The following is a 27,114-nucleotide window of genomic DNA, read 5'->3' as shown; positions in this document are numbered from 1 at the left end:
GTGATAAACAAAACAATCAGGCATAAGGATTTTGAACTATCCAGTGTTATATCTGGATTTTAATGGGTATTTGGTAAAATCATAAGACTTCCAGGCTTTATCCCAACACTGAGTAGGACAAGGAAAATACTGTTGATAATTCCAGTATCAGTTGATAAAAGTTTTAATCATTGAGACTTCAGCTGGGAGCCCTAGGTTCATAACCACTCTTAGGAAGCATTAGTCAAGCCAGGGCAATTTAGAACCTCATCAGCATAACCCTGATATTTGGTATCTCTATCCTTTGGACAAGTTTTTGGGTTTTTCTTTTTGAGTATATAATGTTTCAACATTTCAAAAGTCTCTATAATTAAAAAAAACCTTTAGACTCACAACTCTAATACTCCTTTCATTAGCTCATATGACATTTTATTTGGCACATACTTATATACTGTGTACATTTTTATAGTTTAAATAATTTATATTCTGTTTATTATCTAACAAAAATATTTTTCATTATCCTCTTCATACTAATTTTTAGTAATTTGATATTTCTTTGTATTACTATCTTATTCCACTCTTTTGGGACATGTGAGTTGTTAAAGTGACCATCTTTTTATGTATTCTTTTGCTTTGGCTGAAAAATATCCCTAAGATAAATATCCAAAAATTGAAAAACTTCTCCAAAGAGTATGAACTGGCTCTTACTACATATTGCCATGTTGTTTTCCAGAAGGGTTATACCAACTTAGAATTGGGCAAGTTTTAAACAAAATTTTATGTAATAAATATACCATAGAATTATATTATGTGGATGGAAAGGATTTCTCTGGTACGTCTCCTTATTTTACAAATGAGGAAACTGAGGCCCAACAAGATGAGGTAACTTGCTAAAGATTATACAACTAGTTGGTAACAAAATCTGGATTGGAACCCAGTTCTTAAGACTTGTGGTCCAATACTTTATGTCTTTTATACTTTAATAATGCACTTTCTGCAAAAAGTAAATCATGATGCCTTTAATTATACATTTAAATTTACCTCATTTTAAGTAAATTTGGAAGTATTTCCTCCTCTTCTGTTTTCTGGAAAAGATTACGTGAAATTGTGTTACTTCTTTTTAAAATATTTGATAGAAATCACCAGAGAAGCCATCTAAAGATGGAAGATTTGGGGGGGTTTGGCTTTGGTTTTTCCTGCTTTATTCATCTTTTTTTTTTAAAGAATTGGTAAAGGCTTTGTGTGTGTGTGCAGTAAAATATACATAACATAAAATTTACTATTTTAACCCATTTCTAAGCATACAGTTCAGTAGCTGGTAAGGGCTTTTTAAAACACGTTACTATCTATTTTTTATTTTAAAAATTTATTTTATTTACTTATTATTTTTGGCTGCATTGGGTCTTCGTTGCTACGCGCAGGCTTTCTGTAGTTGCTGTAAGCAGGGGCTACTCTACGTTGTGGTGCACGGGCTTTTCACTGTGGTGGCTTCTCTTGTTGTGGAACACGGGCTCTAGGCGCGTGGGCTTCAGTAGTTGCGGCATGCGGGCTCAGTAGTTGTGGCTCGTGGGCTCTGGAGCGCATCCTCAGTAGTTGTGGCTCATGGGCTTAGTTGCTTTGCAGCATGTGGGATCTTCCCGGACCAGGGCTTGAACCTGTGTCCCCTGCATTTGCAGGAGGATTCTTAACCACTGTGCCACCAGGGAAGCCCACTATCTTTTTATTATAGCCGTTCTAGTGCTAGGGTATGAAATATCTCATTCTGCTTTGACTGCATTTCCCTGGTAACTGAGATCAGGTTGAAAAGATGATGAGCATCATTTAATGTACTTGTTAGGCATGTGTTTTTCTTCTTTGGTGAAATGTCTATTCAAATCTTTGCCTATTATAAAATTGGGTTGTCTTATACCAAATTGTAACAGTTCTTTAAATATTCTAGATCCAGGTTCTCCCTCAGTCACATGATTTGCAAATATTTTCTTCCAGTCTCTAGCTTACCTTTTCATTTTCTTAACAGTGTCTTTCAAAGTGTAAACATATTTTATTTTGATAAAGTCCAACTTAACAACTTTTTGTCTTGTGGAGTATGCTTTTGGTGTTGTACCAGAGAACTCTTTGCCTTATCCATGAGCACAGTTTTTCTCCTATATTTTTACGTTTTACATTTAAGTCTGTAATTCATTTTGAGTTGATTTTTGTGAAATACAAATGAAGTACAAATCTAAATTCGTCTTTATGAATATGACTATCCAGTTGTCCCAGCACCATTTGGTGAAAAGACGATCCTTCACCCATTGTCAAAAATCAGTTGTCCATAAGTGTAAAGATTTGTCACGGGACTCCCCATTTCTTTTTTTTTTTTTTATAAATTTATTTATTTTAGTTATTTATTTTTGGCTGTGTTGGGTCTCATTGCTGCACGCGGGCTTTCTCTAGTTGCGGTGAGTGGGGGCTACTCTTTGTTGTGGTGCACAGGCTTCTCATTGCGGTGGCCTCTCTTGTTGAAGAGCATGGGCTCGAGGTACATGGGCTTCAGTAGTTGTGGCTTGCGGGCTCTAGATCACAGGCTCAGTAGTTGTGGCATATGGGCTTAGTTGCTCTGTGGCATGTGGGATCTTCCCGGACCAGGGCTCGAACCCATGTCCCCTGCATTGGCAGGTGGATTCTTAACCACTGCGCCACCAGGGAAGTCCGACTGCTACAGCTTTTATAGTAAATGTTGAAATCTAGTAGTATAAGCCCTACAGCTCTGTTCTTTTTCAAAAGTGTTTGGCTATTATGGATCCTTTGTATTTCCCTATTAAGTTTAGGTTCAGCTGGTCTGTTTCTACAAAAATTCTTCTGGGATTTTTTTTTTTTTTTTTTTAATTTATGGCCGTGTTGGGTCTTCCTTTCTGTGCGAGGGCTTTCTCTAGTTGCGGCAAGTGGGGGCCACTCTTCATTGCGGTGCGCGGGCCTCTCACTATCGCGGCCTCTCTTGTTGCGGAGCGCAGGCTCAGTAATTGTGGCTCACGGGCCTAGTTGCTCTGCGGCATGTGGGATCTTCCCAGACCAGGGCTCAAACCCGTATCCCCTGCTTGGCAGGCAGACTCTCAACCACTGCGCCACCAGGGAAGCCCTCTTCTGGGATTTTGATAGGTATTGTGTATCTATAGATCAGTTTGGGGAGAATTGCTGTCTTAATAGTATTGAGTCTTTCAATCCAGGGACCTGGAATGTTTCTCCATTTATTTAGATAATCTTTAATTTTTCTTAGTAATGTTTTGTAATTTTCAGTGTGCAAGGTTTGCACCACTTCTGTTAAACTTATTCCTAAGTATTTTATTCTTTTCGATGTTACTGTTGATGGAATTTTTCCTTGATTTATTTTTAGATTTTTCATTGCTAAGTATATAGAACTATGAATGATTTAAAAATATTAACCTGGTATCCTGTAGCTTTGCTGAACTCATTTATTAGTGCTAGTAGTTTTTTGTGTATGGATTTCTTGGTGTTCCCTACATTCAGGATAATGCAGCCTTCAAGTAAAGACAGCTTTGCTTCTTCCTTTCAAATCTGAATGCCTTTTATTTTATCTGTTAATTTCTAGGATAGTTAAAAGTTTTCAACTGTGATTGGAATTTGTCTGTTTTCCCTTATATTTTTGTTGATTCATTTTTTTTGTTTGTTTGGATTTTTTTTTTTTTTTTTTTTTTTTTTGCAGTACGTGGGCCTCTCACTGTTGTGGCCTCTCCCGTTGCGGAGCACAGGCTCCGGACATGCAGGCTCAGCGGCCATGGCTCACGGGCCCAGCCACTCCATGGCATGCGGGATCCTCCCGGACCGGGGCACAAACCCATGTCCCCTGCATCGGCAGGCGGACTCTCAATGACTGCGCCACCAGGGAAGCCCTGAAACCTTGCTTCTTTTTTAACATAGGCATTTAAAGCTACAAATTTCCCTATAAACACTGCTTTAACTGCAACCCATAAATTTTGTTATGTTGTATTTTCATTTCATTCAATTCAAGATATTTTTCCTGGTGATTTTTTTTCTTTGACCTGTGGGTTCTTTATAAATGTGTCGCTTACTTTTCTAATAATTGGAATATGTCAAAATTCTCTCTGTTATTTAAAAGAATTTCAACAGGCTCACTTCTGCTGTGCTCAGAGACATACTTTTTATGGTTTCAATCCTTTTAAATATTTGCGACTTGTTTTATGGCCTAGCATATGATGTGTCCTGGAGAATGTTCCATATGCAGTTGGAAAAATCAACCTACAACAGAGTGTTGAGAGCAGGGAGTGATATTATCTGGTTTGTGTTTTAGAAAGGTTGGTCTAGGTTCTGTATGGGAAATAGATTGTTGAATAAGAGGAAAGAGTGAAATAAGGGAAACATGGGAGACTGCTGCCCTAGTATAGGCAAAAAATGATGGTGCTTTAACTAAGCTAATAATGGTGGAATGAGATATCAGTGGATTTAGGACAGGATTGCTGATGGAATGGATATAGTGTGTGAGAGAGAAGAGTCAAGGGTGACTCCAAGGTTTATGGCCTGAAACAGCTGGACCCAGTGATGGTGCCATTTTTGAGATGGGAAGCTCTGTAAGAAAAGCAGATTTTTTATGGAAACTTGATACACAAAGCAGACACAATTTGTTAAGAGACTGATATTGGTTCCAGTTTGGCTTTTGCCACTGTTCAATTTGGGGCAAGTAACTTAACCTCTGTGAACCCATATCTTGAAAGTTGTTATTTCATTAATTATGAGTACTATAACTATAATTTATAACAATAGTGGCATAGTGTTAACTATATTCTGATTTGTAATGCACTCTCTCTTTAAGCTTTCCAGAGTGATTTGTAAGTGTATTGTTTTAGTAGTGCTTAACCAAATAGTTTTACAACAAATTTTCACATCTCTTTCTAAGTATTTAATAAACAAACCATACTGAAATTACTGTTTTGATAGGTCAAAACTTGTCAAATATTGTAGTTCAACTGATAGTTTCTTTTTACTCATTGACCTGTGATCACGTGGGGGCTTTTAGGAATGCCTCTTATCAAAAGTAGTCAGTGAGGTAAAACTGGTAGCAGGGTAATTTCCTTGATTCTTGCTTTAATGTAAACAAGGGATAGCTAGAAGAAGAACTGACCTGTTACTTATTTGGATGTGGATTCCTTGATGAAAATACTTACGGGAGTTCTTCATTAAGACACAGCCAGTTGGGTACCCTAGGGTGCTGAATGATGCTTCCCAGTCTATCTTGCTCTCTGACTTCTACCATTTCTACCAGTTTAGATGCCTCTCAATTGTTGTGAGTGACGACTTTTTCCTACTCTGAGGGGATTGGGTAGAGATGTATGATTTTTATTGGCTATTATAATTTTTTTTTTACTTAGACCTTGACTATATTAAAGAAACCTGATGAAGAAAATAGCTAACATTTTACTGAACATTTATGTACCAAGTACAGTGCTAAGTGCTTTACATAAAGTCTCATTGATCCTCACATCAATTCAACAGGATAGGTATTGTTATTCCCATTTTATAAATGAGGAAACTAGGGCCCAGAAATGTAAGTAGCTTACCCAAGTAATAAGTGATGGAGCTGGGATTCAAACTCAAGCAGTACTTTACTGCTGCTGGCTATTGAGAACAATAATAAAATTTTAAATATGAAGCAAATAAATTGATCTGGTAGTAAAGTCAGAAGGAATGAGAAGCTTTCTTAAGAACCCCTTTTTGGTGATTTTTTTTCTTCAGCAGTTGTTCTCAGACCTTATTGTGCATAAAAATCACCTGGGGAAGATTGTTCAGTAGGCTTAGGATGGGGGGCCCAGCACCTCATTCAGGTGACCTACACAGCACACTTTGATAAACTCTTACCTAACACTTAAGTTGTTGGTTCTTCATTGCTGGTAGCATTTTACAGACCCATTCACTGATATGTTATTTAACTTTTACAACTCTGTTGAAGTTCTCCTGAAGTTCTCAGAGTTTCCCTTTTTGCTAAATCAAAAAAGTTTCCCCTCAGTCCTCATCCTTGATAAGCCTTGATGGTTTACCACCACTTACTATTGCAAATTTCTCCTCCCTTGGCTTCCATGATTCACTTTCATGCTCCATTCCATATAGGATATGCACAAAAAAATGCTTCTTGAATTTGTTTATCCCTAACCCTATATTGCCCCTCCAAATGCCCAGCCAAATATTAATATGTTCTTATGTCCTCTGATTTGGGACCATAAAAATATATTATTTGCTCATTTAAATTATTCCATTTTGGGCTTCCCTGGTGGCGCAGTGGTTGAGGGTCTGCCTGCCGATGCAGGGGACACAGGTTCATGCCCTGGCCTGGGAAGATCCCACATGCCGCGGAGCGGCTGGGCCTGTGAGCCATGGCCGCTGAGCCTGCGCATCCGGAGCCTGTGCTTCGCAAGGGGAGAGGCCACAACAGTGAGAGGCCCGTGTACCACAAAGAAAAAAAAAATTATTCCATTTTATTTGTTTAGAGCTGGGATGACATGGAGAAAATCATAAAATACAGGATAAAAGATTTGTGAATGGTACTGGTTATTTACCCCCAGGCTTTCACATTTCAAAGTACAGAGGGGAAAACTGTGCCAAATAAAATGAGATTCTAAAGCCCAGAACAATTCCTTGATTTAGGAACCCTTAACGTTCGCCATCCCTTGGCTGAGCTTTGCTAGCTGGACTTCCTATATTTCTTAAAGATGACACCTGTCTCTCCTTAATCTTTCCAGCTGCTCAGGAAAAAAATAGCATAATTACTCATCTAATATGTATGTCCCCAAAGCCTTTGACCAATCAACAGGAGAACATTAATGGAGGGGAGAGGGGAGGAGAAAGGGACTGTCCTGATGGGCATATGGACCCAAGAATCACAATGTGAGGATGATTTAGAATTTCTTAGGCAGCTTATTACTGTCAGGACACTTAAGTTCTGTCCCATCAGGAATCATAGACAAAAAAATAACAGGTTGGAAGTAGATGTAGGGACTTCCCTGGTGGCGCAGTGGTTAAGAATCCGCCTGCCAATGCAGGGGACACGGGTTCGAGCCCTGGTCTGGGAAGATCCCACATGCCGCAGAGCAACTAAGCCTGTGCACCACAACTACTGAGCCTGCGCTCTGGAGCCTGCGAACCACAACTACTGAGCCGGCTTGCCACAGCTACTGAAGCTCACGTGCCTAGAGCCCGTGCTCCGCAACAAGAGAAGCCACCACAATGAGAAGCCCGCGCACTGCAACGAAGAGTAGCCCCCCCGCCACAAGTAGAGAAAGCCCGCACACAGCAACGAAGACCCAATGCAGCCAAAAATAAATAAATTAATTAATTTTTTAAAAAATGAAGTAGGGCTTCCCTGGTGGCGCAGTGGTTGAGAGTCCGCCTGCCGATGCAGGGGACACGGGTTCGTGCCCCGATCCCGGAAGATCCCACATGCCGCGGAGCGGTTGGGCCCGCGAGCCATGGCCGCGGAGCCTGTGTGTCCGGAGCCTGTGCTCCGCAACGGGAGAGGCCACAGCAGTGAGAGGCCCACGTACAGCAAAAAAAAAAAAAAAAAAAAAAAAAAATGAAGTAGATGTAAAAGGAAATCAAAAGGAAGATAGGGCTTCCCTGGTGGCGCAGTGGTTGAGGGTCCGCCTGCCGATGCAGGGGACGTGGGTTCGTGCCCCGGTCTGGGAGGATCCCACGTGCCGCGGAGCGGCTGGGCCCATGAGCCATGGCCGCCAAGCCTGCGTGTCCGGAGCCTGTGCTCCGCAGCTGAAGGAGCCACAACAGTGAGAGGCCCGCGGACCGCAAAAAAAAAAAAAAAAAAAAAAAAAAGGAAGATATACTTTATGATCAATAGACAAATAGCTAATATATAATTATAATACATATATCTCTGTATATGTGAAGTTGCTATATAAAGGAATAATGGAACTTTTATAGAGTAACTACTACCTTTTTTTTAAGGCAAGCACCTACCTGCACTTTCTTTGATGGTGAGGATAGATTATTTGCTTATACCCAAACCTACTCTAGGAAGACAATGTCTTCAAGTTAATAAGACCACAGAGATGATAAGAAATGCACTTTATATGACTGTGTTGCCCTTCATACTAAATGCATGTAATTAAGTTAGATCAGGTTAACCAAAATAAGTCTGACTATGGTTCACAAATGTCATGATGTGTTTAGCACACACTGATGTGTGATATGCTTATCTTTTGAATTGTTCTTTTTGCCCTCTCATAACCTGTCCTACTTTAAGAAAACATACAGAAATCTGAATTTATTAGATAATGTAGGGAATGGTTATGTACATTGTAATGTATATGGACAAGTTCCTTGATATATTTAACAGTTCTATCAGTTCCTTTTTCAATGTTCCATTTATCAAAACCACTGTAACTTTTCTAGGAACATACATTTAGCATAAAGCCAAGTTCAGCCGTATAGTGTTTACCTTGACCAGGTGAATTCTCCCCTTTATTGTGCTTGCTTCCAAAACTGAAATGATCAAAAAACATGGTACTCTTAAATTAAAATATTAAAATAAAAAATTTCAATTTGCCTTTCTCCTCCAATATTCACAGTTGTACTCCGTTATCAGAATTCAAACAGATGAACAAGTATAACTTTCAGTAAATGTGTTCTCAGCTCCATTTTGCTTCCTGCAATTGTTTATTTTTGCTCTGCCCTGTGCAAAAGGATTTCAGACCATTTATTAAGTTTTACAAGTTGTGATGAGATAAGGTAAATTAAAATGGGGCCAAAGAAAAGCATGGGTGGAGACAAAGTAGAGCCAAAAATAAGCCTAAAAATGTATACCATATTGGCCAGCACCCTTAACTACTGGTGGTCCATGGACACCACAGTAAGCTTTCTGGCAGCCAACTTTCAGAAGAAAGAAAGAAAAACTTTACAATGTCCTTGAATAAAAAGAACCCAGTTGTTCAGGTGAATTGCAGTTATTCTTGGTCTTAAGATTAGACAGACCTTTATCCCAAAGACCCTCAGAAAGAGGATGCAACATTGAATTTCATAGCATTCATAATAAGCATTCATTGTTTGTTGAATGAATTAGTACCCTTCAGTATTAGCTGGTAGCATTTTGTGAAAATAGATTTCAGCAAAAGCAATTTCTCCAAAACTGGGGAGACACAGCCAGCAACAGAAAGCTGTGGTCTAGATTGCTAGCTTACTGTGGTCTAATGTTACATTGTACAATACCTGGAGAAATTAATGGGTTATTAATTCTTCAACTGATTATTCCTGAATATTGATTTCTTGATAAATGTGGGCAGTGGTCCAGATGTGTACTCCGTGGCTGGCTGAATACAGACCTCTTTGTCTTAACAGTTCTTACAGCACATTTGCATTTTTGTCACAACCAAGGAACGTAAAATGGCCTAACTATAAGCCCATATTTCCCCTTGTCCTCAGCAAGGTGTGGAAGTTCTCATGGGCCTAGGACTTTCTCAGAAAACCCTGTATAATCCAGTCTAGTACCTAAAGATACTAATAGTTGACTTCCTAAAGTTCTGTTCCTTACAACTGAATTAGTTTTAGCCTGAAAAAAATTTGGAGCAAATATAACCAGATCTCTACCTCAGCCACAATGAAACCTTATTAAAGCACTCAGAGAATGTTAAACTACTTCCTGATGTACTGTCTGTGATAAACTACTTGTTAAATATACATCAAAGTGACCAAAAAATGCACCCTGGGGTTTATACTTATACATCAACTTAAATTTGAAAAATGTTGATCAGTTGTCATTCTTCCTGACACTACTTATCTAGCAGGCTCAGTTGTCAGTTATACCCCCACCCATCAAGATCAAACCATATCATCTGCCTGTAAAAGGTTGCTTTTCTTACTATTTCTCTCTAATAAGGCAGGATATATGCAATTCATCCAAAAATAATGTCAGATCAAGTTAACCCAAGGAGAAGTAGTCTTAGCTTTTGTTGTTGTTTTTAAATGAAAAGGAGTTCTATGTATTGATGTGGAAAGATAGTCTTGGCATACTACTGAATGAAAATTAACTTGTGAGATGACATATTAATCCTCATTTTTTTAAAAGGCAAAATATATACCAAACATATATATCTCTGGAGATAGGGATTATAGGAGTCTTTTGTACCATTCTCTATTGTTTGAGTTTTTAAATAATCATATATATTACTTTTTCAGAAAAAAATATAGAAGTTTGGTTGTTTTGTAAGGGGAGATGATACAGCCAAGGCAGAGTGGTATAATAACCTTGGTTTCCTTACTATAGGGATAATAATAGAGCATCTCTGTATAGTTTGCTAGGGCTACCATAACAAAGTACCACAGACTGGGTGACTTAAACAGCAGAAATTTACTTCCTCACAGTTCTGGAGGCTAGAAGTCCAAGATTGAGGTATTGGCAGAGTTGGTTTCATTCTGAAATGGCTTATAGATGACCATCTTCACATGTAGATGGTGCCCTTCCTGTGGTCTTTTCTCTGTGTGTGCATGTGTCTAGTGTATCTGTCTCTCTCTCTGTCTTAATCTCCTCTTCTTATAAGGACAGCAGTCATATTGGATTAGGGTCCACCTTAACAACCCCATTTTAATTTAATTACCTCTCTGAAGGCTCTGTCTCCAAATGCAGTCACATTTTTAATTATAGTTATTCTATGAATCAAAAGAAATATTGACTGCAAAGCTCCTAGCATAGTACCTGACAGTATAAGCTCAATAAATGTTGACTATTAAAAATATTTTAATCCACGGCTGCATAGTCAGAAGACCATCTCTTCTACTTGGATTCTTAGTAGTAGGTTCTTTTTTTTTTTTTTTTTTTTTTGCGGTACGTGGGCCTCTCACTGTTGTGGCCTCTCCCGTTGCGGAGCACAGGCTCCGGACGCGCAGGCCCAGCGGCCATGGCTCACAGTCCCAGCCGCTCTGCAGCATGTGGGATCTTCCCGGACCGGGGCACGAACCCGTGTCCCCTGCATCCGCAGGCGGACTCTCAACCACTGCGCCACCAGGGAAGCCCAGTAGTAGGTTCTTAATGTAAGTCTATATGAGCATCGATAATTGGAAATTTGTCTGCCTCCTACAACTGACACCCGTAACTATTTCCTGTTTAGTCATAGTTGGTGAAAAGACAAATTGAAAATAGCAAATAATATGCTATAATTTAGATGGCTTTTTCCGTAATGGTAAATGGTTGTCTGTGATGGAACAGCCATAGCTCAGGTCTTTCTGTTACTATTTAAACATTGATTTCAGTAACCTAGACTTGCTGTTTGTTAAGCAGATAGCTAAGATACAATCTGGATGGAATATCTAGTAATAACATTATGATGTATAAATATCATATTATATGTTATTGCATAGTAATAACAATAGGGTTGTGATGGCAGGGGTGGGGGGATTGAAGGGTAGTCTTCTATGAAGATGGAACAGATTGTTCTAGGTCCAGCCAAGCAATTTCATATCTGTAGAGTTAATAAAGATTACCAAGTAAGTTGGGATAAAGACCCATAATTCACAGTGGTCCCTGGATAGCTCAGGAGGCAGGGTCTTCTACAAAGGCTCTATTTAACAGCTTAAGTTTGCTGTCAGCTATGCAGTGTGGGTAACCATTACTAGACCCCAGTCATAGAAGCCTGGGATCTGCTAAACTTAGGTCCAGGATGTCATTTTATAAAGCTGGAATGCATGTATCTTCCGTGTTTGAGCAAATATATGGGGCCTCACAACCTCATTTAGCCAGATTTCTGTTTTGTGTAATAGTGACCCATGGTAATATATTCCATATGTACAAGAAGTTAGGTAGGTACATAGAAAATATTTTTAAATACCCAAATCAAACTTCTGGAGATGAAGACAACAATGTCTGAGATCAAAAATACATAGGGTTCGGGGCTTTCCTGGTGGTGCAGTGGTTGAGAGTCCGCCTGCCGATGCAGAGGACACGGGTTCGTGCCCCGGTCCGGGAAGATCCCACATGCCGTGGAGCAGCTGAGCCCGTGAGCCATGGCCACTGAGCCTGCATGTCTGGAGGCTGTGCTCCGCAACGGGAGAGGCCACAACGGTGAGAGGCCTGCGTACCGCAAAAAAACAAACAAAAAAAACCATAGGGTTAGATTAACAGCAGTTAGACATTACAGAAGAAAAGATTAATGAACTTGAAGGCACAGCAATAAAAACTATCCAAAGAGACTTAGAGAAGAAAAATATAATTTTTTTAATGAAAAGTGTTATTGAGCTATCATTGGACATCAAAGAGCAATCTCCAGTGGCCTAATATGGTAATTGGAATCCCTGAAAGGAAGAGAAGAAAGAGGGGGACTGAAAAATGCTTGAAGAATGAATGGCCAAAATATTTCCAAACTTGAAGAAAACTATAACCCACAGATTCAGTAAACCCATAGCACAGGAACAGTGAAGAAAACTACACCAAGGCACATCATAATCAAATTGCTCAAAACCAGTGATTTAAAAAATCCAAAAAGCAGCCGAGGGGGTGAGGGGATGGGAGGTGGGAGGGAATCTGATTTCTCACTGAAAACAATATAAGTGAGAAGACAGTGGAACAACAGCTTTAAAGTACAGGAAGAAAAACTGTCAACATAGAATTCTATGGCAAATGTATCTTCCAAAAGAAAAGGCAAAATAAAGATGTTTCAAGACACACAAAACCGGGACTTCCCCAGTGGTACAGTGGTAAAGAATCCGCCTTCCAATGCAGGGGACGTGGGTTTGATCCCTGGTTGGGGAACTAAGATCCCACATGCCGCGGGGCAACTAAGCCCATGCGCCACAACTACTGAGCTCGCGCGCCTCAGCTAGAGAGCCCGTGTGCTGCAAAGTACAGAGCCCACGTGTCCTGGAGCCCGGGCGCCACAACTAGAGAGAGAAAATCCACACGTCACAACTAGAGAGAAGCCCGCACACCACAACAAAAAATCCCGCATGCCTCAATGAAGATTCCGTGTGCTGCAACTGAGACCCAATGCAGCCAAAAAATAAATAAGTAAATAAAAATTTTTTTAAAAAATTAAAAAAAAAAAAGACACACAAAACCTGAAAGAATTCTTCACCAACCAACTTGCACCACAAGAAGTGTTAAAGGAAGTACTTCAAGCAGATTAAAAGTGGTACCAGTTGGAAGTCTGGGTCTACACAAAGGAATGAAGATCACCAGAAATGACGCCTACATGGGAACGCCCTGGCAGTCCAGTGGTTAGGACTTGCTCGGTGCTTTCATTGCTCTGGCCTGGGTTCAGACCCTGGCCAGGGAACTAAGATCCTGCAAGCCGTGCAGGACGTAGCCAAAAAAAAAGAAAAGAAAAAGAAATGGTGACTACAGTGATAAATATATTTAAGGGTTTTTTCCCCTTATTATTTAAAACTCCTTAAAAGATAATTGACTGTATACACAAAAATAATAATATAGTATGGCGTTCATAGCATAGCATGTAAAAATAAAATGCATGGTAATAATAGTACAAAGGTTGAGGGGGAATAAATATAAACTGTTCTCAGGGTTTTTTTTTTGGTTTTTTTTTTTTTTCTGTACGCGGGCCTCTCACTGCTGTGGCCTCTCCCGCTGCGGAGCACAGGCTCCGGATGCACAGGCTCCACGGCCATGGCTCGCGGGCCCAGCTGCTCCGCGGCATGTGGGATCTTCTGGGATCGGGGCACGAACCCGTGTCCCCTGCATCGGCAGGCGGACTCTCAACCACTGCGCCACCAGGGAAGCCCCTGTTATCAGGTTTTAATACTATATATGCAGTACTGCCATATAACTTGAAGGTAGGCTGTGCTGATTAAAGATGTATACTATAAACTGTACAACAGCCACTAAAACAAAAGAGCAGAGACCTACAGCTAATAAGACAACAGAGGAAATAACACAGAATCATAAAAAATACTGTGTTAATCCAAAAGAGGGCAGGTAAAGGGGAGCAACAACAGAAGAGATAGGACAAACATGATAGTCTCAGACCTAATTATAACAGTAATCACATTAAATGAAATTGGCCTAAAAACTCCAGTTAGAAGACAGCAATTGTCAGATTGAATTAAAAAGCAAGATACAATTACATGATGCTTACAAAAAACACACTATAGATATAAAGCCAGAAAAAGAATTTAAAGTAAAAGGTTGGGAGAAGATACACCTTATACTCATCAAAAGAAAGCTGGAGTGGTTATATTGATTCAGACAAAGCAACTTTCAGAGCAAGGAATATTACCACAGACAAAAAACTGTATTTCATAATGATAAACGGGTCAGTTAAGGAGTAAGACATAATAATCCTTAATGTTTGTGCATCTAATAAGAGATTTTCAAAATACATGAAGCAAAAACTGATATAACTTCAAGGAAAAAGTAAAACAAATCCACAAATGTAGCTGAAGATTTTAGTACCTCTCTCTCAGTAATCGATAGAACAAAGTAGTCAGAAAATCAGTAAGGATATAGTGGCTTAAACAATATTCTCAACCAGCTTGACCTGATTGACATTTATAGAACACTCCATTCAACAATGGAATACACATTCTTCTCAAGTGCATGTGGAACATTTACCAAGGTAGAATGTATTTTGGGACATAAAAAAAAGTCTCAGTAAATGGATTCAAGGCATACAAAGTATGATCTCTGATCTCTGTTAGTCAGCTGGGGCTGCCATAACAAAATACCACAGATTGGGTGGCTTAAACAACAGAAATTTGTTTTCTCAAGTTCTGGAGGCTGGAAACCCAAGTCAGGGTGCCAGCATGGGTGGGTTCTGTTGAGCACTCTCTTCCTGGCTTGCAGATGACCCGCTTCTTACTGTGTGCTCACATACATGGTCTTTCTTCAGTGTGCGCATGCTCCAGGAGAGAGAAGGAGAGAGCACGAGAGTGTACACGCAAACTCTCTGCTTTCTCTTCTTAGGATACTAATCCCATCATGAGGGCCCCTCCCTCAGGACCTCAGCAGAATTACCTCCCAAAGGCCCCATCACCAGATACCATCCATCACATTGAGGGTTAGGGCTTCAACAAATGAACTTTCTGGGGGACACAAACATTCAGTTCCTAACAAGTCACGATTGAATTGAGCAGAAAGAGCTCTGGAAAATTCCCGGATGTTTGGAAACAAAAATAACACACTTCCATGTATCAAATAAGAAATCAAGAAGGAAATTAGAAAATACTTTGAATTAAAACAAAGTGAAAGCACAACACACCAAATTTATGGAATGCTGCAAAAGCAACGCTTAGGGAACTGTAGCTCCAAATGCCTGGATTAGAATAGAGCAAAAAGTTTCAATGATCTAAGTTTTTACCCTTCTTAATAAACTAGAAAAAAGGAGCAGATGAAACCCAATTCAGTAGACAAAAGGAAAGAATAAAGATCAAAGCCAAAGTAAATCAAATAGATTTCCTCTACTGGAGAAAAATCAGTGAAAATAAAAGCTGATTTTTTTAAAGAATCAATAAAATTGGTAACCCTCTAGCCAGACTGATCTGGGGAAGAAAAGAGAAGACACAAATCTAATATCAGAGGTAAGAGAGGTGATATTACTAGAGCATACAGATATTAAAAGGATAATAAGGGACTACTATAAACAACTTTATGCCAATAAATTTGACAACTTAGATGAAATGGACAAATTTTTTGAATGGTACAGTCTACCAAAGCTCACTTAAGAAGAAATAGGTAGGGCTTCCCTGGTGGTGCAGTGGTTGAGAATCCGCCTGCCAATTCAGAGGACACGGGTTCGAGCCCTGGTCCGGAAAGATCCCACATGCCACGGAGCAACTAAGCCCGTGCGCCACAACTACTGAAGCCCGCGTGCCTAGAGCCCATGCTCCACAACAAGAGAAGCCACTGCAGTGAGAAGCCCACACACCGCAACGAAGAGTAGCCCCCGCTGGCTGCAACTAGAGAAGAGCCTGCGCACAGCAATGAAGACCTAATGCAGCCAAAAATTAATTAATTAATCAAAAATTTAAAAAGAAATAGGTAACCCAAATAGCCCTATACTTATTAAAGAAATTGAAAATTGCCAGACTGTTTTCCGAAGTGGCTGCACCAGTTTACATTTCCCACCAGCAACGTGTGATGGTCTCAGTTTTACAGCCTTCCTAACACTTGGTTATTATCTGACTTTTTGGTTACAGCCATCCTAGTGGGTACGAAGTGGTACCTCATTGTGGTTTTGATTTGTATTTCCCTGATGACTAGTGTTGTTAAGAACTTTTCACTGAGCTCTGCCCACCAAAGCAACAGCCAGCTCTACCCATCACCAGTCCCTCCCATCAGGAAACTTGCACAAGCCTCTTAGATAGCCTCATCCACCAGAGGGCAGACAGCAGAAGTAAGAAGAACTACAATCCTGCATCCTGCGGAACAAAAACCACCTTCACAGAAAGATAGACAAGTTGAAAAGGCAGAGGGCTATGTACCAGATGAAGGAACAAGATAAAACCCCAGAAAAATAACTAAATGAAGTGGAGATAGGGAACCTTCCAGAAAAAATATTCAGAATAATGATAGTGAAGATGATCCAGGACCTTGGAAAAAGAATGGAGGCAAAGATCGAGAAGATGCAAGAAATGTTTAACAAAGATCTAGAAGAATTAAAGAACAAACAAACAGATGAACAACACAATAACTGAAATGAAAAATACACTAGAAGAAATCAGTAACAAAATAACTGAGGCAGAAGAAGGGATAAGTGACCTGGAAGACAGAATGGTGGAATTCACTGCTGTGGAACAGAATAAAGAAAAAAGAATGAAAAGAAATGAAGACAGCCTAAGAGACCTCTGGGACAACATTAAACGCAACAACATTCGCACTATAGGGGACCCAGAAGGAGAAGAGAGAGAGAAAGGACCCAAGAAAATATTTGAAGAGATTATAGTCGAAAACTTCCCTAATATGGGAAAGGAAATAGCCACCCAAGTCCAGGAAGCGCAGAGAGTCCCATACAGGATAAACCCAAGGAGAAACACACCGAGACACATAGTAATCAAATTGGCAAAAATTAAAGACAAAGAAAAATTATTGAAAGGGAAAAATGACAAATAACATACAAGGGAACTCCCATAAGGTTAACAGCTGATTTCTCAACAGAAACTCTACAAGCCAGAAGGGAGTGGCATGATAGGGAAGAACCTACAACCAAGATTACTCTACCCGGCAAGCATCTCATTCAGGTTTGATGGAGAAATCAAAAGCATTACAGGCAAGCAAAAGCCTAGAGAATTCAGCACCACCAAACCAGCTCTACAACAAATGCTAAGGGAACTTCTCTAAGTGGGAAAGACGAGAAGAAAAGGACCTACAAAAACAAACCCAAAACAATTAAGAAAATGGTCATAAGAACATACATATCGATAATTACCTTAAATATGACTGGATTAAATGCTCCAACCAAAAGACACGGGCTTGCTGAATGGATACAAAAACATGACCCATATATATGCTGTCTACAAGAGATCCACTTCAGACCTAGGGACACATTCAGACTGAAAGTGAGGGGATGGAAAAACATATTCCATGCAAATGGAAATCAAAAGAAAGCTGGAGTAGCAATACTCATATCAGATAAAATAGACTTTAAAATAAAGAATGTTACAAGAGACAAGGAAGGATACTACATAATGATCAAGGGATCAATCCAAGAAGAAGATATAACAATTATAAATACATATGCACCCAACATAGGAGCACCTCAATACATAAGGCAACTGCTAACAGCTATAAAACAGGAAATCGACAGTAACACAATAATAGTGGGGGACCTTAACACCTCACTTACACCAACGGACAGATCATGCAAAATGAAAATTAACAAGGAAACACAAGCTTTAAATGACACAATAGACATGATAGATTTAATTGATATTTATAGGACATTCCATCCAAAAACAGCAGATTACACTTTCTTCTCAAGTGCGCATGGAACATTCTCCAGGATAGATCACATCTTGGGTCACAAATCAAACCTCAGTAAATTTAAGAAAATTGAAATCATATCAAGCATCTTTTCTGACCACAGTGCTATGAGATTAGAAATCAATTACAGGGGAAAAAACGTAAAAAACACAAACAAATGGAGGCTAAACAATACGTTACTAAATAACCATGAGATAACTGAAGAAATAAAAGAGGAAATCAAAAACTACCTAGAGACAAATGACAATGAAAACACAACGATCCAAAACCTGTGGGATGCAGCAAAAGCAGTTCTAAGAGGGAAGTTTATAGCTATACAAGCCTACCTCAAGAAACAAGAAAAATCTCGAATAAACAATCTAACCTTACACATAAAGGAACTAGAGAAAGAAGAACAAACAAAACCCAAAGTTAGCAGAAGGAAAGAAATCATAAAGATCAGAGCAGAAATAAAATAGAAACAAAAAGAACAGTAGCAAAGATCAATAAAACTAAAAGCTGGTTCTTTAAGAAGATAAACAAAATTGATAAACCATTAGCCAGACTCATCAAGAAAAAGAGGGAGAGGACTCCAATCAGTAAAATTAGAAATGAAAAAGGAGAAGTTACAACAGACACTGCAGAAATACAAAGCATCCTAAGAGACTACTACAACCAACTCTGTGCCAATAAAATGGACAACCTGGAAGAAATGGACAAATCTTAGAAAGGTATAACCTTCCAAGACTGAACCAGGAAGAAATAGAAAATATGAACAGACCAATCACAAGTAATGAAATTGAAACTGTGATTAAAAATCTTGCAACAAACAAAAGTCCAGGACAAGATGGCTTCACAGGTGAATTCTGTCAAGCATTTAGAGAAGAGCTAACACCCATCCTTCTGAAACTCTTCCAAAAAATTGCAGAGGAAGGAACACTCCCCAACTCATTCTATGAGGCCACCATCACCCTGACACCAAAACCAGACAAAGTTACTACAAAAAAAGAAAATTACAGACCAATATCACTAATGAATATAGATGCAAAAATCCTCAACAAAATGCTAGCAAACAGAATCCAACAACACATTAAAAGGATCATACACCATGATCAAGTGGGATTTATCCCAGGGATGCAAGGATTCTTCAATATACGCAAATCAATCAATGTGATGCACCATATTAACAAATTGAAGGATAAAAACCATATGATCATCTCAGTAGATGCAGAAAAACCTTTTGACGAAATTCAACACCCATTTATGATAAAAACTCCCCAGAAAGTGGGCATAGAGGGAACCTACCTCAACATAATAAAGGCCATATACAACAAACCCACAGCAAACATCATTCTCAATGGTGAAAAACTGAAAGCATTTCCTCTAAGATCAGGAACAAGGCAAGGATGTCCACTCTCGCCACTGTTATTCAACATAGTTTTGCAAGTCCTAGCCATGGCAATCGGAGAAGAAAAAGAAAAGGAATACAAATTGAAAAAGAAGTAGTAGGGCCTCCCTGGTGGCGCAGTGGTTGAGAGTCCGCCTGCCGATGCAGGGGATACGGGTTCGTGCCCCGGTCTGGGAGGATCCCATATGCCGCGGAGCGGCTGGGCCCGTGAGCCATGGCCGCTGGGCCTGCGCATCCGAAGCCTGTGCTCCGCAACGGGGGAGGCCACAACAGTGAGAGGCCCGCATACCGCAAAAAAAAAAAAAAAAAAAAAGAAGTAGTAAAACTGTCACTGTTTGAAGATGACATGATACTATACATAGAGAATCCTAAAGATGCTACCAGAAAACTACTAAAGCTAATCAATGAATTTGGTAAAGTTGCAGATACAAAATTAATGCACAGAAATCTCTTGCATTCCTATACACTAATGATGAACTATCTGAAAGAGAAATTAAGGAAACACTCCCATTTACCATTGCAACAAAAAGAATAAAATACCTAGGAATAAACCTACCTAGGGAAACAAAGGACCTGTATGCAGAAAACTATAAGGCACTGTTGAAATAAATTAAAGATGATACCAACATGTAGAGATATACCATGTTCTTGGATTGGAAGAATCAATATTGTGAAAATGACTGTACTACCCCAAGCAATCTACAGATTCAGTGCAATCCCTATCAAATTGCCAATGGCATTTTTTACAGAACTAGAACAAAAAATCTTAAAATTTGTATGGAGACACAAAAGACCCCTAATATCCAAAGCAGTCTTGAGGGAAAAAAACGAAGCTGGAGGAATCAGACTCCCTGACTTCAGACTATACTACAAAGCTACAGTAATCAAGACAATATGGTACTGGCGAAAAAACAGAAATGTAGATCAATGGAACAGGATAGAAAGCCCAGAGATAAACCCACACACCTATGGTCAACTAATCTATGACGAAGGAGGAAAGGATATACAGTGGAGAAAAGACAGTCTCTTCAATAAGTGGTGCTGGGAAAACTGGACAGCTACATGTAAAAGAATGAAATTAGAACACTCCCTAACACCATACACAAAAATAAACTCAGAATGGATTAGAGACCTAAATGTAAGACCGGACACTATAAAACTCTTAGAGGAAAACATAGGAAGAACACTCTTTGATATAAATCACAGCAAGATGTTTTTGATCCACCTCCTAGAGTAATGGAAATAAAAACAAAAATAAACAAATGGGACCTAATGAAACTTAAAAGCTTTTGCAAAGCAAAGGAAACTACAAACAAGACAAAAAGGCAACCCTCGGGCTTCCCTGGTGGCGCAGTGGTTGAGAGTCCTCCTGCCGATGCAGGGGACGCGGGTTCGTGCCCTGGTCTGGGAAGATCCTACACGCCGCGGAGCGGCTGGGCCCATGAGCCATGGCCGCTGAGCCTGCATGTCCGGAGCCTGTGCCCCGCAACGGGAGAGGCCACAACAGTGAGAGGCCCACGTACCGCAAAAAAAAAAAAAAGACAACCCTCAGAATCAACGGATAAAGGATTAATCTCCAAAATATATAAACAGCTCATGCAGCTCAATATTAAAAAAAAAAAAAACAACCCAATCCAAAAATGGGCAGAAGACCTAAATAGACATTTCTCCAAAGAGAGGACATACAGCTGGCCAAGAAGCACATGAAAAGCTGCTCAACATCACTAATTATTGGAGAAATGTAAATCAAAACTGCAGTGAGGTATCATCTCACACCAGTTAGAATGGGCATCATCAGAAAATTTACAAACAACAAATGCTGGAGAGGGTGTGGAGAAAAGAGAACCCTCTTGCACTGTTGGTGGGAATGTAAATTGATACAGCCACTATGGAGAACAGTATGGAGGTTGCTTAAAAAACTAAAAATAGAATTACCATATAACCCAGCAATCCCACTACTGGGCATATACCCAGAGAAAACCATAATTCAAAGAGACACATGCACCCCAGTGTTCATTGCTGCACTATTTACAATAGCCAGGTCATGGAAGCAACCTAAATGCCCATCGACAGACGAATGGATAAAGACGTTGTGGTACATATATACAATGGAATATTACTCAGCCATAAAAAGGAACGAAATGGGGTCATTTGTAGAGACGTGGATGAATCTAGAGACTGTCACACAGAGTGAAATAAGTCAGAAAGAGAAAAACAAATATCGTATATTAACATATATATGTGAAACCTAGAAAAATGGTACAGATGAATTGGTTTGCAGGGCAGAAATAATGACGCAGATGTAGAGAACAAACGTATGGACACCGAGGGGGGAAAGCCCCAGGGGGTGGATGTGGTGGTGTGCTGAATTGGGAGATTGGGATTGACATGTATACACTGATGTGTATAAAATGGATGACTAATAAGATCCTGCTGTTTAAAAAAATAAAAATAAAATTCAAAATAAAAAGGAAAAGCAAGATGCAGAAAATGTGAATAATATGACCCTGTTTTTGTAAAACTAACAACAATAAAAATATTTCATGTACATGTATATATGTGTAAAAAACAAAAGAACTTTCCATGTGCTCATTGGCCATTTGCTTATCTTCTTTGGAGAAATACTTATTCAGAGTCTGCCCACTTTTTAATTGGGTTGTCTTTTTAGTATTGAATTGGAGGAGTTCTTTCTGTATTCTAAATGTAAGCCCCTATCAGATACATAATAGCACATATTTTCTCCCATCCTTTGGGGTTGTGTTTTCATTTTTTTGAAAGTGTTCTTTGTAGCACACAAGGTTTTAATTTTGATGAAATCCAGTTTATCAAATTTTCACTTGTGTGTTTGGTGTCATATGTAAGAATCCACTGCCAAATCCAAGGTCACGAAGATTTTTTTCTAAAGTTTTATAGTTTTAGCTCTCCAATTATTTAAATTTAAATTAATTAAAATGAAATAAAATGTAGAATTCAGTTCCTCAGTTGTGCTCCCACATTTCAAGCGTTCACGTGGCTAATATCTACCAAATGGGTCAGTGCAGGTACCGAACATTTCCACCATCACAGGAAGTTCTTTTGGACGCACAAACACTTTAAAGGAACGCAGTAGTAGAAAATGAGCTAAGGACTTGAACAGTTAGTTCACAAAAAGAGAAAATGGGCAAGCTCAGGTACATAAAATTGTTTAATAGTTAAAGAATTCTAAATTAGGACAGAGACAGCATTTTTAGCGCCCCAGATTGACTGTGTCTACTTCCTTCAGGTCTTGACTCAGAAATCACACCAGTGCGGGCTTCCCTTGCCTACCCTGTTTAAAATGTCAGATCTACCCTCTCCATTTCCTGCCTTTTCTCCTTAGCTCTTACAATTAGCATACCCTATATTTAACTTATTTTTCTTGTTTATTGTCAGTCTCCCCCCTCTTCGAATGTAAAATCCATGAGAGCATATTTTACTCACTCTTTATTGTCTCTCCAGTACCTTGGATATTCCCAGATATAGCAAAAACTCAAATCAGTGTTGTTGAATGAGAGCTGGCAAGGTGTAGAGAAACAAGTGCTCTTATACACTGTTCTCAGAGAGTGAATTGGTCCACCCTTTTTGGAAGCAATTGTGTGGTATGTAAAAGTCTCAAAATTGTGCTTGCCTTTTGACCCAATATTTCTCCCTCTAGGTATTTAGCATAAGGAAGTAATTAAAGATGTGCACAGAGATATGGCTGGAATATTCAGCCACAATGGAATGCTTTTACCTGCAGTCAGGAAAGCTCTTGAACTGACACTGTAAGGAATGTAGATTGTTTTTTTAAATGTGGCATCAAGAAGTGTTTTGCAGAGCTGTTCAAAGAGATCTTCCTTTCTTTCCTAATGCTTTAGCATTTAAAAGTATGTTTCATTACTGACTTTTCTGGTCTGCTTCTTAAGTAAAACTAAAACTTACTTATACAATTTTTTCCCGCAGGTCCCTTAATATGGACTTTGAAAATCAAGATAAGGAGAAAGACAGTAACAGTTCTTCTGGGTCTTTCACTGGCAACAGCACCAATAATAGTAAGGCATTTTATGACAATTAGTTTCCTACACGTAGTATCTTAATTGGATTCTTTCTGTAATCCCAGTAGATAATTTACTGGGTTCAAGGATTATGTTTGGTATAATGATAAAATTAAATCTATATGGTATAATTTGTTAAAGTCTTATGTTCTGAACCTGAACTACGGATTCCTTGTGTACTGCTTTTAATTCATGCCTAAAAGCTTGCTGCCAAGATTCTTTATTTTCTTTTTTTTAATAAATTTATTTTACTTTATTTATTGTTTTTGGCTGCATTGGGTCTTCATTGCTGTGTGCGGGCTTTCTCTAGTTGTGGCGAGCGGGGGCTACTCTTTGTTGCGGTGCGCGGGCTTCTCATTGTGATGGCTTCTCTTGTTGTGGAGCATGGGCTCTAGGCACGCAGGCTTCACGCAGGCTTCAGTAGTTGTGGCTCGCGGGCTTTAGAGCACAGGCTCAGTAGTTGTGGCACACGGGCTTAGGTGCTCCGCGGCATGTGGGATCTTCCTGGACCAGGGCTTGAACACGTGTCCCCTGCATTGGCAGGCAGATTCCCAACCACTGTGCCACCAGGGAAGCCCTCTTTATTTTCTTAAAGACGAACAGGATAGGTGGGTATCTGCCTGCTTATAACTTCATTTAAATCCTTTGGTGAGGTTGATAATTTTGTAGGTGTTGATCATAAATTCATTTAGTGATTCTTAAAGATAGCTACTTGAAGTAATTGTAAAACTATTGTATCTTTTCTGATACTTAAGATTTTAAAGAATATTTGCTTTGAAAAAACAGAAGTGTGCTATATGGCAAGTATTCAGCAGCATTATTCATCATAGCCAAAAAGTAGAAGCAACTCAAAGATCAATAAGCTAGTTAATGGATAAACAAAATATGGTATGTCCATACAATGGAATACTATTCAGCATTAAAAAAAAGTTAATTACTGAAATATGCTCCAACATAGATGAACCTCAAAACACTGTTAAGGGCTTCCCTGGTGGCGCAGTGGTTAAGAATCTGCCTGCCAATGCAGGGAACACAGGTTCGAGCCCTGGTCCGGGAAGATCCCACGTGCCACAGAGCAACTAAGCCCGCAAGGAACAACTACTGAAGCCTGTGCACCTAGAGCCCATGCTCCGAAATGAGAAGCCACCATGATGAGAAGCCCACGCACCGCAACTAGAGAAAGCCCGCACACAGCAGCGAAGACCCAACGCAACCAAAAATAAAATAAATTAATTTTTTTTTAATTGTTAAGTAGGGCTTCCCTGGTGGCGCAGTAGTTAAGAATCCATCTGCCAATGCAGGGGACACGGGTTCGAACCCTGGTCCGGGAAGATCTGACATGCCGCAGAGCAATTAAGCCCGTGCGCCACAACTACTGAGCCTGCGCTTTAGAGTCCGTGAGCCACAACTACTGAGCCCACGTGCCACAACTAATGAAGCCCGCGCACCTAGAGCCCGTGCTCCGCAACAAGAGAAGCCACCGCAATGAGAGGCCTGCTTACTGCAGGGAAGAGTAGCCCCCGCTTGCCCCAACTAGAAAAAAAAAAGCCCACTTGCAGCAACAAAGACCCAACGCGGCCAAAAATAACTAAATAAATAAATTAATTAAAAAAAAATTGTTAAGTAAAAAAAAGCCAGATAGAAAAACTACGTATTTTATGAGTCCATTTGTATGAAATTTCCAAAAAGGCAACTATATAGAGACAGAAAACAGATTTGTGGTTGCTTGGGGCAAGGGATGGAAGGAGAATTAACAGTAAACTGGCATGAGGGATCTTCTTGAGGTGATGAAGATATTCTAAAACTAGATTATAGTGATGGTTTCACACTTGGTAAACTTACCAAAAACAAAAAAAAAAGGTATTGAATTACACACTTAAACTGGGTAAATTTTATGGTATGTAAATTGTACTAGAAAATTGGTAATGCTTATTATAGAAAGAGAACTGAATTGGAAGTAAGGAGACTTGATTTGATAATACTAAGAGATTGATATTGGGTACCTACCATGCACTTGGCATTTATTAGATATTTTGAAAGATGCAAAAGTACAAGAGCTGGTACTCAAGCCGTCACGTAGGTAGTGTGGCCAAAATACTTCCCAAGGTGTTAATAAAGTGCTAAGACAGAGCAAATACCACTTTCCATACTATACCTAGAGCAGGTACTTTTTCTCATGGACCCTTACCATAGCCTCAGAATCCTTCTGAACAAGAATCTACTATCAGTAGATCAGAGTAAGCACCAGAGGGAAGTCATTTTGACATCCATGTACAAAGAGAAAAAAGAGAAAGGCAAGCCAAAGTGAGCAACAGTGGATCAAGTTAGTAAGGGACTCTCCTGGAGAAAGTGAATTTGACATGAAACAGTGAACTTGGATTGCTGGAGAAGTTCCTCCAGGTGGGAAGAGCATATAATACAGGCACAGAGGAGGAGAATAAGCGTGACTTGTAGGACAAATCAAGGTCACCGCCTAATAGGAAAGACTGGAGATCTAATATAAAGTTTAATAGAATATTGATGGAGGATCTTAGAAACTAAATTGAAAAGAGATCACTTAATATCTATTTCATTTTCTCTAGTTATTATAATACCCCATCAACTAAATTATACTTGCCCAATTTTCACTGAGTTAAATGTGTTTCATTGTCCCCAGCAATGTAAAGTGGGCATGACAAATACAGTAAGTAGAATCATTTAAATAGAATGAGCCTTTTCTTAAACTTATGACACACACACACAAAAACTTATGACACAGATCCTTATATTAAGTAAAATACCATACCAATAACTTCACAGGAACCAGGTAAAACCCAGTGTCAGTATCCAATTTTAGGGTTAAATTATTACATAGCAGCTTACCTTCTATCAATAGTTTAAACCAAATCACTACATACACTTGAAACTCCTTTAAATTCCTGTTATATAGCATATATACAAATGATGTGCTTAAACCAGATTACAAATCTGTTGTACATTGCATCACATAAATCTAAAAGAAATCAATAGTATGTATCTAAGTACCATTTTATCCTCAAATAAATAAATGGTTAAGTCAGTCCATGCAGTGGAAGGAATTTACCTGGTAACATGAGTTTTGTATTTCTCATTGTTAATCAGCATCTAAAGAGTAGTTGGTGGTTGTTTTTTTTTTTTTTTGTGGTATGCGGGCCTCTCACTGTTGTGGCCTCTCCCGTTGCGGAGCACAGGCTCCGGATGCACAGGCTCAGCGGCCATGGCTCACGGGGCCAGCCGCTCCGCGGCATATGGGATCCTCCGGGACCGGGGCACGAACCCGTATCCCCTGCATTGGCAGGCGGACTCTCAACCACTGCGCCACCAGGGAGGCCCTTGGTGGTTGTTTAATGGTAATTTCCTTAAATCTACCTCCTGTGTTGTGCTAAAATTATCCTCAACAAAAGTATTTCTTCAGTGCCTAATCTGGGCCATGGATACCAAAAAGGATAAGCACAGACCAGGACAGAATGCAGTCCACTTCCACATAATCAGGAAAAACATAATGTAAGAAATGGCCATTGCAGAGAAGGCCAGAACTTGATTATGGAATATGGTATCATTCCAGTTTGAAGGGGTGGCATGGAAAATTGGATGCAGTCATCAAAAATTAAAGAAATAATAATAGCCAGAAAAATGAACAGAAACATGAGATGGTGTAGGTGCTGAGGAGATTGAAATGCTTAACAATGAAGAAGAACTGGGGGGAGTTCTAAGAAAAGGAGGGTATGACTTTAGTGTTA

General features: G+C 39.5%; 1 protein-coding gene across 1 annotated transcript in view; it reads left to right on the top strand.

Moving 5' to 3' along the window:
- Positions 1–27,114, top strand: part of SPPL3 (signal peptide peptidase like 3) — a 118,763-nt gene that overhangs the window by 76,666 nt on the left and 14,983 nt on the right. Inside the window, exon 3 of the mRNA XM_082641068.1 lies at positions 23,265–23,353. Within this exon, the coding sequence (XP_082497194.1) occupies positions 23,265–23,353 (89 nt within the window). The remainder of the gene's footprint in view (positions 1–23,264; positions 23,354–27,114) is intronic.

Source organism: Mesoplodon mirus (assembly GCF_964341445.2).
Source record: "Mesoplodon mirus genome assembly, chromosome: 13".
Classification (NCBI taxonomy): domain Eukaryota; kingdom Metazoa; phylum Chordata; class Mammalia; order Artiodactyla; family Ziphiidae; genus Mesoplodon; species Mesoplodon mirus.
The sequence above is the reverse complement of the archived record's forward strand: the minus strand, read 5'-3'. Positions and strand labels throughout refer to the sequence as shown.